The following is a 15,424-nucleotide window of genomic DNA, read 5'->3' on the forward strand; positions in this document are numbered from 1 at the left end:
GAAGAGGCTAACAGAGGGCATGAGGCTTTAAAGTATGCAGTTTTATTTTATAAATTCTATTTTAATTGATCTGAAATCAAAATAAATGGGCTCTCATTTACATAATATGCCAGTCCACTTGTGGGAGTGCAGACAACATTTTTGCTATTGTAAAACAACATTTTTGATTGTTGGGCATATCCAAAACATTCTGAATCCTTTTTTCTAAAATTCTGATTCTTTTTAAAAAAAGTTATTCAGCTACATCTCTTATCTTCATAGTGGTCACCACTAACTTTGTCACCAAAGTTTGTCACAAAATGTGCAGAGCTGCAAACCCACAGCTACACTTATTTCCTGCCTGATTAGGATTCCATGGGTTACAGAAACAACAGCGTGATCGATCGGTTTTACTGGTTGCTGGTTGAAGTGTGTGCTTTCAACTTAGATAATTAAAGTTTAAAGTGAAATATTAAAAAGAGCTCTCCACAGAGAGAGACGTGTGTCACACTGAATTGTCACTCTTTTCTACAAGTACCAAGTTTGTACATCCAAGGTCACCATTTCCATCTTTAATTCACTCTGAAGCAAAAGCACCATGTAGGTTCACTGTGTAAACAAATCTGTATTGATAAATTCAAAACTTCTCCAAAAATCTCACTGCTAAATACATAGTTCAACATGCAGAATGCTTGGGTTAATGGCATTCATGTCTGTGGTGTACATGGTGAGGGTAAAGGACGACATAATTCATTTTGGAAAAAAAAACAGCAAAGTTGTGAATGCTAAAGTGAGACATTTTGCACCTGAATCGTATTTAACACTTCAATCAGTTCATTTGCATAAAGTAGACTCCTGGAAGACCTGGAAGAATCTATGGCCCGATTAAAAAAAAATAGTGATATATTAGTGTCACTATTTTTATTCAAAGTGGTTTTGAATAAAAATAGTTTGCATGCTCTAAGGAGTGGTGCTCATTATGCAGTCCTAGCAATAGTCTCTGCAAAAATGGGGAATATGTAACACAATGCAGAAACCAAAGCCATGATTGGAGTTTGGACTAGTTAGTGCAGCTTGCAGGCAACCCACAGAGCCCCAACAGGAAGCACTTTGATATGTCTGTTATTTGAAAAGGCTGAGTGACGATGTTCACTTCAGTGTTTCATGGCCCTCTTTTAATATCAGTGTTGAAATCATTGTCTAAAGTAAGAAAAAGGGCCTGCAAAGATGGCCACTCCGTTAGCTTTATATGTAAATATAGAATTTTTTCCTTCAGTAACATAATGAGTCAGTGAGCTGCCGATACCTGCATTCTGTTTTTTAGCTTCCTGCCTGTTACTGTCACTTCTCTTCTTGCTTCACTTTGCTACTTCCAGTCAGTCATGCAGTGAGGTATGGAGAGCGGTACATTTAAAAAAAGTGAAAAAATTTTTATATAGTTTTATTGCGCATAAAGCAGTATGCTTTATGTGCATATTGCACATAAAGCAACTAACTAACTAACATTTTAACTAACAAAATGTTGGAACATTATATAACTGATCATTTCTATATTTATGGCTTTCAGCTAATGAAAACCAGATTTGGGGACATTTCCATTAGCCTGAAGCCGTATTTTTAAAAATGCAGCTTGAAAAGTGCAGCTTGAAATTGATTTCTGTGTGATAAATATGACAATGTGTTTCTGGTTTTGTTTACTGAAGTGAATTGACTTCTCAATCAACTTCTAATTTATTGAGATGCACCTTTAACATATTGTATCAAGACAAAACTTTTAATCATATGGTTGCTAAAAAGTCCAGGTCGAGATGTTTTCCCACATTAGGAAAACAGAAGAGAATCAAAAATGTTTTTTGCCAAATGTCTCTGTTTTTCTGAAGCCTGCTGAACATACTGGGCCAAGCTCTGCATTTGCCTCTGAACCCAGCCTCCAGAAATGTCAACTGAGAGAACTTTAAAAAAAAAAAAAGATAGAAACCAGTTCATTCAAATATTTACTTCTCTAAAAATCTTTCATCTTTTTTTTTTTTTTTTGCCCGGAGTGAAAGCAGAAATCAAACTGAAACTTTCAAAAGTTGCTGACTACAAAGCAAACTTTATGGTTTGAAGGGGCATTTTGTTACTCAGTGCCATTGAACTAAGTGCTTGCATTACTGAAAGACAAAACTGTACTTAGCATTATTTTTGGTGTATTTCAACCAGAACAATGTCAAAAACAAGTCTTTTTTGCTAAAAAAAAAAAAAAAGAAAAAAAAAGCATTTTTAAAGTCTCCAAAGTGTGGCATTTATTAGAAGGATAAAACCCATTGAGTTCACACACCAACAGTCTAGTATTGACCACTATGTCCCATGTCAATGGTTAGTGAAGCTGGTTTCCTGAGATCACTCATTGTGAAAGAGGCAGTAATAAGTTAACAGTTATTCAGTAACTTGAAACATGTCTCTATTATTCTATTTATTTCTCTCTTCATGCATTTCATTAACTGTGTGGGTCTTTTTTAATTACAGGTTATGAACACGTTGTCCATCCTGTCGCATTCACACGTTGCTCTACAGCGAGGATTTCAGTAAGTAAATCTGTACCTCTCATTCTGACATTTAATGCAACTCTAAGAGTTTTTGTTTTTGGTAAACAACATTTAAAACTAGCTTTACATTGATCTAATATTTTATATATTTCTATCTGTGTATTTACTGTATATTATACAATATTGGTCCTATGCTGTGAACCAAATTATATTCTATATTATATACATTTTAAAGTTTTAAAATGTAGTGCATCTTTTAAAAAGATCATACAGTTTTACCAGACTCCATTTAAAGTGGATACATGAGGCATTTCAACCCTTCTTTTTCACGTGTAAATCATTCACTTATGATGAAGTACTTATATGAAGTAGAGCTGCAGTGCTTTCCTTGTTACTGTACCTGCTCAGACCTCTGGCCATAAGCCTTTTGTTCTCTATACATTCTTCTACCAAGCAAAACTTTTTCCTTTACAAACACGTTTTGTAATGTCTTATAATCAGAAACGCAAAGGTAACATGGATACAACATAACACTTCTCATTACATTTTGTCTCGATGGTTTGTGTTTTGCACAGCCATATAAAACAAATGCATCTGAACATCCTTTTCTCTGCTCCAGGCCTTTTCCTTTGGAAGGATGTGCTGCTGATGATGAGATATACAGCGGCCTTTCTGACCAGATAGAGTAAGTCTTTTTCTCAGAAGTCTTATGTGAAAAAGAGAGACAAATAGAATTTTATCTAATAATTTGATTTTAGTTACTTAGTGTTTTTTAAAATGTAATTTCCTTTAGTCCAATGAGAGACTTTAAAGTTTTAGTATGTAATTTTTATAATAAATACTTTTTTTACATATCTGTTGAAACTGTCACTTTATTGTGACAATATTGTGTGAGACAGATAATCAGTGAAAAAATCCTCCTTTGTTGTTTTGTCGGGACCGGTGCCTTTCTTTAGACAACGGTAGCCAGCCGTTCAGGGAGGAAGGAGAGGATGTCGACCTTTTCACAGATTATCTGTAAAAAAAACAATTGTAACCTGCACGAAGGAACAGGAAACATCTTTTTTGATGTGCAGCAGTGACAAATTGATTTGAAGGTCGAACTAATAATTTTGAGAATTTCAATTCTGTTCTGAGAAATGTGGCAAAGTGACTTCAGTTCCTTTCTACTTTTGCCTTTTCTTTCTTTGTGCTCTGTTTTCTGTCTCACGCCTACAGTATCTTCCAAAAATTACAATAACTTCATAAATGTGAATCTTATTCACTTTTTTGCCATTGATCTCCCACAATTCCAACTTACAATACCTTTCCCATCGTTTACATCAAAACATCCATCCTGAATCACTGTGACATGGACAACGTGACTAATCAATTTGACTGGTCTGTACAAGAACTTATTCTGAGGCACTGATATGATCATTCAGACAGATATTTAATGTTGAGAGAAGGAAACTTGACTTTCAAGGTAATTTGTGGTGTTTTGCTGTTTGTGCAAATTGTGATGAGAAATGCTCTTACTCCTGTGCAAATATCAAAACTGATTTTAGAAATGAACCAAAGCGACTAAGAAACTGTAAACAAAATTATGCAACATTTCCGCAGCAGATCATGTCACATTAATGCTAATTTCATTTGCTTCTTGAGGTTAAAGCAAATATAAAAAGTATTTTTATTGGATACAGTACCATCAACAGAACTATAACAATCATAAGTAATTTTTTTTATAATTATTCATAAATTATTCATATGTCAGAAAGGTTTTAGCTTAATAATTCTGCCAAAGCAAAAAGTTTACATAGTTTCAAAAAAGACAAGGGAATTTTTCTGAAAAAGTAGAAAAACAAAACAGACCCGGCATTTATAAAGTTCTTAAATGACCTTAATGCTGACTTACAAAGTTTCATCTCACACTTTCGCAAATTATCTTTAAAAACTACATTAGTGCAACTTTGTGCACAAATTTTACTAAAGAAAAACTAATGGTGGTAACATGATGTTTGTATGATGTCTTACAGTGACACAGTGGATGAAGATGATGATTTGTATGATTTTGTGGAGGATGAAGATAACGAAGGGGATGAGATCTATGAGGACCTGATGAGGACAGAGGAGCCACCTGAAACTGTGAGTTTCAAACAGAAAGCAACCTGTGAGCAGCGTCTGGTTACCCACATCTCTGCAGGTCTTTGACATTCACCATCGTGAACTTTTGAAATGAGTCTGGTTTACCTCGACACCTGTTCACTATCAAACATCAGCCTGAGAGCTTTGAGGTCTTTGGTTTGAGTAATTTACTGCAATCAATATTCTTGATTCTTGATTTTTTTGAATTCAAACTAGAGGAAAGTTTGTTGCATTCATGTTGTGAAAAAAATTTAAAACTCATGCATTTAAGTACATTGTTAATTTATTTATTTTTTTTAGATATTTATACGTTATGTTTTCATTATTTGCCATATCTTAGTCCCTTTCATTACATGTGTATGGAAGAAATGCAATTTCATTGAAATCAGCCTTTTTTGTAGATGTTAAAATGACATCATTTAATGTTCATCACAGGCATTTATGAATAAGGTTTTGCCTTTTTTGCATTAAATTTGCCAGCAAACCTTTCACTTACTAGATCCTCCATCTAACATTCTTACCTGGTAAGAATGTTGACTTTAAATATGGTGAATTTCTGGTGACCAGATTCAAAGCAAATAGAACTACATCAAGCCAAAAAGCTTTTGGCCAATCAAATTATGAACAGCTTGTTAGCACAGTTCACTGTTAAGATCATCTGTGCTGTGACTTGGCCCAACGCACTGTGTGACATGACCAGAGCCTGATTTATTGGCTAAAAGCCATCAGAAAACAGTTACTCTCTGTAAGACTGTGGTTGGATGAATAAAAATAAAAAAAAGTGGTGTGATTAATTAATTAGGTTCTATGTTTGGTACACAGGTGACCCAATGGTCAACCAGACAGTTCCTCTTGGATGTTCAAATCCTAACAACAACAGATAGGTGATTGCTGTAGCCAAATGTGGTGGATCCTTGCTGCTCTACCAGCTCTCACCATAAAAGTGCTCAACTCCATCAAAGCCTCATTTTGTTTGGCAAAATTGTGAACTTTTGTTGCTTTTAGCCATAAATGTAACCACACTGTGGAAATGTGGAAATGTGTGGCCTTGTTTGACAGTGTGTGTTCTTGGACATGCAGCAGCAGAAGGTTGGTGTTGACAAACGAGAGTGTTGCCTGCAGGAAATCCAACAAACTGAAGAAAAGTACACTGCTACATTGGACTCTATCTTACAGGTACATACACACACACACACAAGCACACACATTCACTAATAACATACTGTCGCTTTGTTGGCATTCATATGACAAATATATGTAAACATTTTTGAAATAAATTTGCCTTTTCATGTTAGTTACTAGTCATTTTTTTTCTCTCCCTTGTGATCCTAAAAGCAAGATTAACAAAAATTCCCCTTCAATCTTGTTCATCAAAACTTCCTTTTTAATTATTATATTAACAAGTCTATGTCACCAACTACTAGCCATTATAGTTGGTGACCAACATAATGGCTTCAACAGACATATGGCTTACTGTAACTGGATGTTCTCCCCTCTTTTCCACTTTGAATAGTGGAAAAGAGAAATGTGTAATCCATATTAACAACCCCAGGAGAAAGGAAGCATAACCTCTGAAATGAAACGTTCCTTGACATAAAAAGAAATTGGGTAGCATGATAATGTGAATCTGTTTAGGCAATTTACATATGTTTAGCTGTTTCCCCAAAAAATGTGGAAGTCATTGTGCATATTTGTGTTACTGTTGTTCCTGTGCAGCACTTTGGTGCAGTTTTATACCTGTTTTAAAGTGCTATATAAATAAAATAAATTTGACATTGACATATCAGTGACATGAGGTAATGAGGATACAGTTCTTTAATAAAAAAAAATACATTTCAATATATAGTCTAATTTTGTTATCACTATAAAAGGGGATTTAATTCCATTTAAGAATCAAAGAGTTCACTTGTTTTAAACATTTAGCAACAGATTTTAAAAAGAATACATTTTATCATAAGGAAAAATGATACTAGGCTTTGACTAGGCCCTGGACATCCCATTTCTTATTTTTCTCTGGTAGATTTCCTGGTATCTTTTGTCATGTTGGAGGTTCCAGTTCTGTTTCCGCTTTAATTCTTAGATACAGTCTCATATTTTCTTAAATATTTTCTGAATCACATTATAGTTATTTATGGGTTATGTGATTTTAAGCGTGGTTGAGCAAAACCTCACTTTAGCAAAACCTACACAAATTATAAATCTTCAAGCTGCTTAAAAATCCCCATGAGGGTTTGTTTTTTTTTTTCAGGTATGCTGTCTTTGGTTTTGTTCAAACAAATCCTCTGTTCTGGTGCCAAATATTTAAATTTAGTGTTGGTCTCTCTCTTATCTTATCCCGCCTCTGGCGTTCATGTTTTGTTTAATTTTTAAACATCAAAAGTTTTACTTTTGGTTTTGTTTTCTTTTTTCAGTTCTACATGTGCGCTCATTTTCTGAGTGTTCAGATCTAAACTTTGATATAAACATTATTAGGAGTCAGCTGTATGAGCTATGATGGCATTTTTTAGCATCTTGTGGTCTAGTTTTAGGGTGAACATGCTGAACCCTTTAACATTCAAAATAATGAATCTATTTCCTAGTAAAATTGATTATTTCAAATTCTTTCTAAGTCATTTTAATCCCCTTCAGGACTCATTAACTGCAACAGCAGTCTTTCTGAAAATATTTTACAACGTAACCATGGTGATCAGTAAAAGGAGCAAACCAAACTGAATGTATGTGGTTTAAACAGGCCAAACCTCTTTCAAAGTGATGAGTAAAAATGTTCTCATCATTTGAAGAGAATTTAAGTGAAAATAAATGTGGGGTTTTCTAAAGTTGTAGGAAATACATTTTATTATATTTCACATACAATTTTCAAATGTGTATTTTTTTGTTTTAGTTTTTTTATATGACATGGATATCAGATGTACATATAAAGACATCAGTTAAAGCTATGACATACAGTATATACAGTTTTGGATATTTCTTCTTCTTTAAAGCTGAACTGTTGCATCAATAATACCAAAACATAACATTTTCAAACTGTCTTTGCACACACAGTCATGAACTTCTCCCTGTTTTGTGCAGCACTTTATGAAACCCCTTGAAAAGTTTCTTCAATCTCATGACATTGAAAGCATCTTCATCAACATAAAGGTAAAGCAGGAGATCATCTGGACAGACACTCAGATATCAGGTGTAAATTTCAGATTATTTCAATGTCACACGACTGTGGATTTTTTGTAGGAATTGGCTAAAACTCATCACTGTTTGCTGGAAGACGTTCGAAACTCCATTTCAAATCTCAGAGCCCAGAATCTTTACCAGGTGTTTATCAACTACAAGGAAAGGTAGGCAGCAGCACCTCACTCACCCCACTGTGTGTTTGAACTGATCTGGGCAGCAGATGCCTTTTCTGTTGTGCCTCCTTGCAGGCTTCTTCTGTATGGCCATTACTGCAGCCAGGTGGAGGCAGCAACCAAGCACCTGGACAAAGTATCAAACATGAGGGAGGACGTCAGGATGAAGCTGGAGGTGAGGACGGCCCACATATCACAAATAGCTTCTACAAAACCAGGAGGATAGAAAGTTGCCCTTTTTGTCTGTTCAACTGTGCTGGATAAGCAACTTTAATCTACTTACGGGAAACTGCATTTAGATTGGTTCTGGTTTTTTTGTTGGGCTTTTTTTTTTTTTTACATCCACGATCTGTTCTCTAACACAGTCATTCAGAAGTGAAAAGGAGAACTGAGTCTCAGTTTGACTTTATTATAGAGACACTGTGGTTGGTTCTGATCCATATTTGATGTATTTTATGATTCATCTCTTTGCCCTTTCTTATGCTTTAAGAAACCTTCAAGCTGATGTTGAAGGTTTTCTATTTGGACAAAGGAATTGCAAACAATGAGTAGCAACATAAAAAAACTAAATCTAGTTAGCTTTTAAAAAACAAAGAACAGCATGGCATTTATTCTTTCTGAGCATTTTCAAGTTTTCTTTTAACTTAAGGTTAGGTCATGTTCTCACTAATTTTTCTGACATTTAGCAAATAGAAATAATGTTGGTAATTCTAATCAAACTAAGAAATGTTTAGTCTGATTTAATTTAAGAAAAAAAATGTGTGTGTCTCTTCATTCAGTGTATGTAAATATCTGATTTCAACTGTACTTCATGTTGACTGTTAAGCAGTTGCCTTGTTCCTCTCTGGGTTCGGTAGAGGGCTCTTCAGCTCAGGTTCAGGTTCTCTACCAGCAGTCTGGGGGTTTACGGGTTCTTTACTATCTCAGCTGTTCCAGGTCTGAACTGTTCTGGACTGAAATGTTGTATGTTTCTCCAGGTATTTCTGAGCCACTTTTCCAGTGCTGGAGTCACTGACCAGAGTTAAATACATTTTAAGTATTTTTAAGAGATGCAGACATTGCAGTGAATGAGGGTTATCTTTACCAACAAAAATAAAAAGATAAAAAAATGAAAATAAATTGAAAACACAATGAAACCTAAAACCATGAGGACACAACTGGAGGACACACAGAAAACTAAACACAATTGTAAAAGGACTAAACATGGGACTTAAATGATAAAAGCCTTCAAAATGTTCATAAATACCATTTCAATATCCATATTATATTAACTTCTGCATTATATTAACTTCTTGTTTCCTTCCTCAGGAATGTTCAAAGAGAGCAAACAGTGGCCGTTTTTCCCTCAGAGATTTACTCATGGTTCCTATGCAGAGAGTTCTTAAATATCACCTGCTGTTACAGGTCTGTGTGGCTCTAATGATAAGAATGTCCCTTTGTTTCCTGGCTGGTTTTATGCAGTGTGATGTTGTTTGATTGTGTTAGGAATTGTTGAAACACACCACTGACGCCACAGACAAGGACAATCTGCGAGCAGGTCTCGATGCAATGAGAGTAAGTGTGTTACCATCAATGGCTATAACTGTTTGACTTTCCACTCAGTCATTTCTGTGTGTATTATCAGGATTTGGCTCAATGTGTAAATGAGGTGAAACGAGATAACGAGGTCATCAAACAAATCACCAGCTTTCAGATGTCCATAGAGAACCTGGTGAGGTCATTTTTATTTGTGTGTGTGTGTGTTTGTTTTCTCTTTGATTGTTCTCTGGGTGATGTCAATACTTTTCTCCTCAGACTCAGTCTTTGGCTCTTTTTGGTCGCCCAAAGATCGATGGAGAGCTGAAGATCTGCAGCTCAGAGAAAAAGTCCAAGCAGGACAGGTCTGTTTTACCATCGTCATCATCATCATCATTATCATTATTATCATCATTATCATTGTCATCATGATGATGATAACGATCATCATCATGATGTCTGTCGTGTTGTGCTGTTTTTGACACGTTTTTACTTTGAATCAGATATGGGTTCCTTTTTGACAAAGCTGTGGTCATTTGTAAAAAGAAGAGTGGAGAAACATTTGAGCTGAAGGACATCATTGAACTGCATCACTACCAGATCCGAGACGAAACCACAGGAGAGAAGGACAACAAGAAGGTGTGGCACATTTTGCTCCTCTAACACTTGTATGATCTATTACTTTGATAAAGTATTCACACCTCTTGACACATGGCACATTATAACCACAAATCAACTTTAATTGGAAATTACTTGATAAATCAACATAACTGTCAAGAAGAAAATAAATGGTGCATCTATTTAGTTATTTTACAACAAAAAAAATTGAATACCTTTAACTATTGAATACCTTTACCTAGTTAGTAAATATGTTTCTTCTTTTTGAAATTTAACCTCAGAACAATAGCACTTTCTCTGTTGGAGAGCATTTGAGCAGAAGCACACATGTGCCACTTTGTATTGATCTATTCCATATGATCCCAAGAAAACAGTGTTTGAGGTTTTGAAAATGTGAAAAGCAATTGTTTGTGCTGTGTAAGCAGACAATGTGTGTGTTTGTGTGTGAATAGTGGTCCTATCTGTTCCTCTTGTTGGATGGCTTTGGGAGGTGTGGCTATGATTTCTACTTCAAAACCAGAGAACTGAAGAAGAAGTGGCTGGAACAGTTTGAGATGGCTATGTGAGTTACCTCAAAATGGAAAAACACAAATACAGCTGCACATTACAACAGAAAACAAAAACGAAGAACAGGAGTGGCTTGTCTTTTCACAGCTGAATGGTCAGATGTTTCCCCACGGAATTGTTAAAAAACAATTCACGAGACTTCATTGCATGGCTCACATCAAAGCTATTTATTGCATGTCTGAAGTTAGAAGACAGGATCTGCGAGTGTGGAGAGTTTAAAAAATATATCAGATTCAATTGACAAAAAATCTATATGCAAACAATATCAACTGAACTCACACAGACAAATCTTACCTGAATTGCCTGATACTTTGCATTAGTGAACCTCACAGGAAATATCCAGAAAACTCTCATTTTGTTTATTGTCTCATTTGCTTTTCAACTACAGCCATTATCTTATCTTTTATTTAACCACGACCAAATAAAACCAGCTGTGTGGAGCTTTTGTCAAAGCCTTCATATTTTGTATATGACTGCAGGTCAAACATGTGCCCTGAGAACTCCACTGCAAACAACCATGACTTCCAGATGCACTGCTTTGAGGAAACAACTTCCTGCAAAGCCTGTTCAATGCTGTTAAGGTATTTTTTTCTACCTCCCACAACTCTTACGATTATTAAAAAAAATTAACTGAGGAGAAATTTGTCCATGCTGTCACCAGAGGGACATTCTTCCAGGGCTACCAGTGCACTCGTTGCAAAATGGCGGCACATAAAGAGTGTTTAGGCAGAGTGCCAGGATGTGGACGAAACTCAGGTCTGTATGAAGACATTCAAAGCTATAAGGTCATTCTGGATTTGTTAAATATTTCTTACATAAACTGTCCTGTTGAATTTACAGATCATTCTGGCAATATTAAGAGACAGGTACAAAACTGTTTTACATGAACAAAATTTAATTTCCTTTTTAAATTAAATTTTGTACCTATAAAAATGATCACTTTATTTTGTTCTCTCAGGATAAAAGTCACAGAACCTCAGGAAGTTCCAACACAGGTGAGGTATACACAATAAACCTAAACTACCAGTTCATAGCTTTTAATCTGTCTGCCTCAGCATTTTAGTTCTGTGATCATGTATGCTGTCAGATTCTTACAGATTTTGTTTGTATTTGGTTTTCATGTCGCACTTTTCCAAAAGTTGTAGACAATCTTTAATTAGCTGTAATTAGCCATATTTTTTAGAATAAGACTATTTTTAAGGCTTGTGGATGCTAGCGAATTGCAGCTCACATATTTATGTTTCTAGTAAATACTTACTATAAACATTTCCTAATGTCTGAAAGAACCTTCAAAGGTCACCAGGAGATCAGAAAAGAACCCAGATCTAAACCTCTGCAGGCCTCACTTCCCTTAAAGCGAGATCTGCAGCACTTTAGAGGAGGAACATCATACTGACAGTCAGACAGTGTGATGGTCAAGCTTTGTTTTGCTGCTCCAGAAAATGCTGAAGGATAACATTCAGCCATCATTTAAATTATGCAGCAGATTTGGATCAATTCTTGCTCTTCATAGATGAAAATATTTACTACAAACAGTTTTTTGAGATTTTCCTACTTTGTCTGGTGAAAAAAGTAAAAAGTATTCTCATGATTTAAGACAAATCTGTAAATATAGTTCTTACACTTCTGGACTTGAAAGCGGTTGTGATATGATCTTCCAAACATTATATCAACGCCGTTGCTTCTCCTTCATTTCCAGCATGTCCAAAGATGGAAGTGTGTCAAGAGTATTATGGTTTGCCGCCACCCCCCGTGGGCTTTGGCCAGCCCCTTCAGCTCTTTAGAGGTGATATTATCGAGCTGACCCGCGCCGATGTTGACCTGTCCTGGTGGGAGGTAAGACTGGAAGAGCTCAATATTCAGGCATCACTCAATTTTTTGCGCAGTTTTCAGTCTTTGTGTGAGCTGCTGCTGTTCCTTTTTCTTTTTCGTCTCATTTTCTGTTTTTCATTTCCTTCCTGAAATCAAGGCTTCACTGCACAGCTGCTTGTCTGCGGTCTTTGCATGATGTGAGATTCATTTGAAAGCTGGCTTGCAAACTAAATACATTGCAATGGCATTTCTTTTAGCTGCAGAAGCATTTATATGTCCCGATTCTGTGTTATATTGATGGTGAATAAAACTACACACATAATTTGTTAAAAAGACAAATTGAAATATTTTCCTTGAAATTGGTTTGTCAGCATAACTTCATAGCTCCAGAAGAAAAGCCTTTTTTCTGAAAGCATAGCTTTCCTACTTCACTTAGTATTAGCTAGTCATCAATATTGCTGTGTTATTCTTCCACAACATTTACCGGAAAGCTAAAGCTGCTTTAAAACGAAGCGTTATTATATCCAGAGAATGGAAAAACAAAAAAAGAAAAGAAAAGAAGGGCTTCTACTCAAGATTGGTGATAAAAACATAAAAACAGTGCAGGTAGAAACTTTGGTAAAACCTATAACATGAACATGACTGACAGCTCATTGTACCGTTAAAAGATGCATAATTTTAATATAAGGTTTTCTCCACCAATTTAATGTAAAAATGGATATGTGTTTATGCACTGTGTTGAACCTTTGCCATTTTTCCAAGACCATTGCAGACTATTAAAGACGCCTTGACTACAGGAATGAATTTTATCATTGCTAACTTATCCTTACTCCTGTGGGGTATTTAAAACCATAAACCTTTCTACTACATGTAAGAACAGTTCAGCACTAAATGGAGGAATTTTGGACCAATCTATAGAGTTTCTGGACACAAGTGTTTGGTTAAACTCTAACTCTTCTCATGGTCGATTTGTTAGTTTTCTGTTTTACCACATGCCTTTGTCTCCACATGCTACTTCAAATCAAAGTTCTAATGTTTTTGAGTTTTTCAATATGGTTTGTTGTGACTTTCAGTTTGTCTGATCTAGCTAGTTTTAATTAGTTGTTTAGTTTTTATTAGTTATTGTAGTAGTTTCAGTTTTGTCATACTTCTGTTCATTTTTAGGTGCAGAATTCAAGTATTATATTATGATTATGTATGCATTGACTGGGTAATGAATACACTTCAGTAGAAGCCATTTAAAAAATGTATTCAATTATTGTTGAACAACCAAGTGACTCTGATGTTTTATTCCAACTTTTGCTGTCACAACTTAGTGTAAGTGCTGCCAGAGCTGGAATCTCCGGACAGCTGACAGAAACTGCTTGTGTGGGGGAAAACATCTATTTCACTTCAGTTGACCTAGCTAATAAACAAGTTCATAAACAGGAAAATGAAGAAAATAATATTGATAATTTCAATAAGTTTTAGTTTTACAAATGAACAATACAGTTCCTGATAACTAGTTTGTCCATATTAATTATTGTAGTTATTAATTTCAGTTAACATGAATTTCATTCATAACATCCATGTTATTTAGTTGACTATAAAGATCTTGCTTCAAACTTCATTTGGGTTTTTATGTAGCTAAATGATTTATGCCTGTATAACAGTGTATCTGTGCTGTAGTCTGATCATGTGACTTTGTCATTCTCAGGGAAGAAATCTGACAGCTGGTCAAGTGGGATGGTTCCCCTGCCAGAGGGTTCAGCCCTACATCTCTGTAAGTGCAGCAGTCAGCACAAGCTGGCCTAACAAAACACAAGCTTCAGTTTGTTGTGTTTTGAACTAGTTTCCAGTTACCACCATTTGTAGCACAAAAGCAAGCATTCACAGTATTAGGAAGTGAGGAATGATTACATCCATGACCACAGACTTACATATAACCTCTCTGTGTGATCTGGTTCTTTTCCAGAGGCCAACCCCAGACCTGTCTGACTTCCTCTGGTGAGTATGAACAGGAACTGAGCAAAGTGACTGACTCACCAACCACAACCAGACTCATATCGTATAAAATTCAGTTCTTAGCAGATGTGACTGGGAAACACCACAATCCTGACACAGAGAAAGAGACACTATTGATAGCCATAAAACAGAAGCGCATACTGAGGAAAATATGCTGGTGTTTGTAAAATTGCGCTTGCAAGATACTGTTGTGCAACACTGATGGGGCAATACAGCGCAACACGATTTCTGCCGTGCAAAATGTAACTCCAGTGTACAGAGATTGTTGTCTCACTATAAGTAATACCATATGCTGCAACAAAAGATCAAGATTGCATGCAATTAAACTTTAGGAAGTGGGGGTTTGGGGGGGGGAGGGGGAGTTTGGGGGGGGGGTTATATATGAATCAGATAAAGTCCCAAACGTCACTTTAAAAGAAGATAGAATCTTTTACTGCCTCCACCTAACGGAAGCACACAAAATGAAACCCCGTCTGGATGACAAATTCCTTGACTTTTTTTTTTTTTTCTTAAAAAAGATTATTCTATCACCTTGCAGAGTCTGTATATGTTCAGAAGAGGATAAGGGCTACTGGAAAAAAATTTAAGAATTCTGGCTTTAATCTCAGATTAAAATCAGACTGAGATTAAAGTCAGTCTTCCATAGAAGTCTATGTCAGATCATAATTTCTTGGTTAATGTCGTGTTGTCACAACAAAGACATTTCGAATAAAGTCAACTTTATATTAAAAGTGTCATGATTTACCAAATGACACTTTTACAACAGTCATAAATATTCATGAAGACTAACGCATGTTCATGGCAGGTGTTATGTCATGTTTATGATGACAGTGTTATTCATAACACGTCAAATAAAATGTTACCCTAACTAAAAAAGAAGTGAATAGTGTGTTCTCCTCATTCGATAACTGCAATTCGCCTGCATATGCAGCAAAT

The 15,424-nt window shown here is 35.6% G+C and overlaps 1 protein-coding gene across 3 annotated transcripts in view; it reads left to right on the forward strand.

The window, feature by feature from the left end:
* LOC129376820 (proto-oncogene vav-like) overlaps positions 1 to 15,424 on the forward strand; it is a 29,972-nt gene that overhangs the window by 11,291 nt on the left and 3,257 nt on the right. The window contains exons 1-21 of one of the 3 annotated variants that reach the window (XM_055056419.1): positions 1,196 to 1,371; positions 2,488 to 2,546; positions 3,127 to 3,192; positions 4,523 to 4,631; positions 5,712 to 5,807; positions 7,701 to 7,769; positions 7,860 to 7,963; positions 8,048 to 8,147; positions 9,281 to 9,376; positions 9,458 to 9,526; positions 9,597 to 9,683; positions 9,767 to 9,852; positions 9,991 to 10,126; positions 10,558 to 10,667; positions 11,152 to 11,253; positions 11,334 to 11,428; positions 11,513 to 11,538; positions 11,631 to 11,667; positions 12,372 to 12,508; positions 14,181 to 14,246; positions 14,439 to 14,470. In XM_055056419.1, coding sequence (XP_054912394.1) covers positions 2,491 to 2,546; positions 3,127 to 3,192; positions 4,523 to 4,631; positions 5,712 to 5,807; positions 7,701 to 7,769; positions 7,860 to 7,963; positions 8,048 to 8,147; positions 9,281 to 9,376; positions 9,458 to 9,526; positions 9,597 to 9,683; positions 9,767 to 9,852; positions 9,991 to 10,126; positions 10,558 to 10,667; positions 11,152 to 11,253; positions 11,334 to 11,428; positions 11,513 to 11,538; positions 11,631 to 11,667; positions 12,372 to 12,508; positions 14,181 to 14,246; positions 14,439 to 14,470 — 1,679 coding nt within the window. In that variant the 5' untranslated portion in view covers positions 1,196 to 1,371; positions 2,488 to 2,490. Of the gene's footprint in view, positions 1 to 1,195; positions 1,372 to 2,487; positions 2,547 to 3,126; positions 3,193 to 4,522; positions 4,632 to 5,711; positions 5,808 to 7,700; positions 7,770 to 7,859; positions 7,964 to 8,047; positions 8,148 to 9,280; positions 9,377 to 9,457; positions 9,527 to 9,596; positions 9,684 to 9,766; positions 9,853 to 9,990; positions 10,127 to 10,557; positions 10,668 to 11,151; positions 11,254 to 11,333; positions 11,429 to 11,512; positions 11,539 to 11,630; positions 11,668 to 12,371; positions 12,509 to 14,180; positions 14,247 to 14,438; positions 14,471 to 15,424 lie in introns of those variants that run through there. The other 2 variants (XM_055056418.1, XM_055056417.1) reach the window with 2 other exon arrangements.

Source organism: Poeciliopsis prolifica, unplaced genomic scaffold (assembly GCF_027474105.1).
Source record: "Poeciliopsis prolifica strain line A6 unplaced genomic scaffold, Auburn_PproV2 SCAFFOLD045, whole genome shotgun sequence".
Classification (NCBI taxonomy): domain Eukaryota; kingdom Metazoa; phylum Chordata; class Actinopteri; order Cyprinodontiformes; family Poeciliidae; genus Poeciliopsis; species Poeciliopsis prolifica.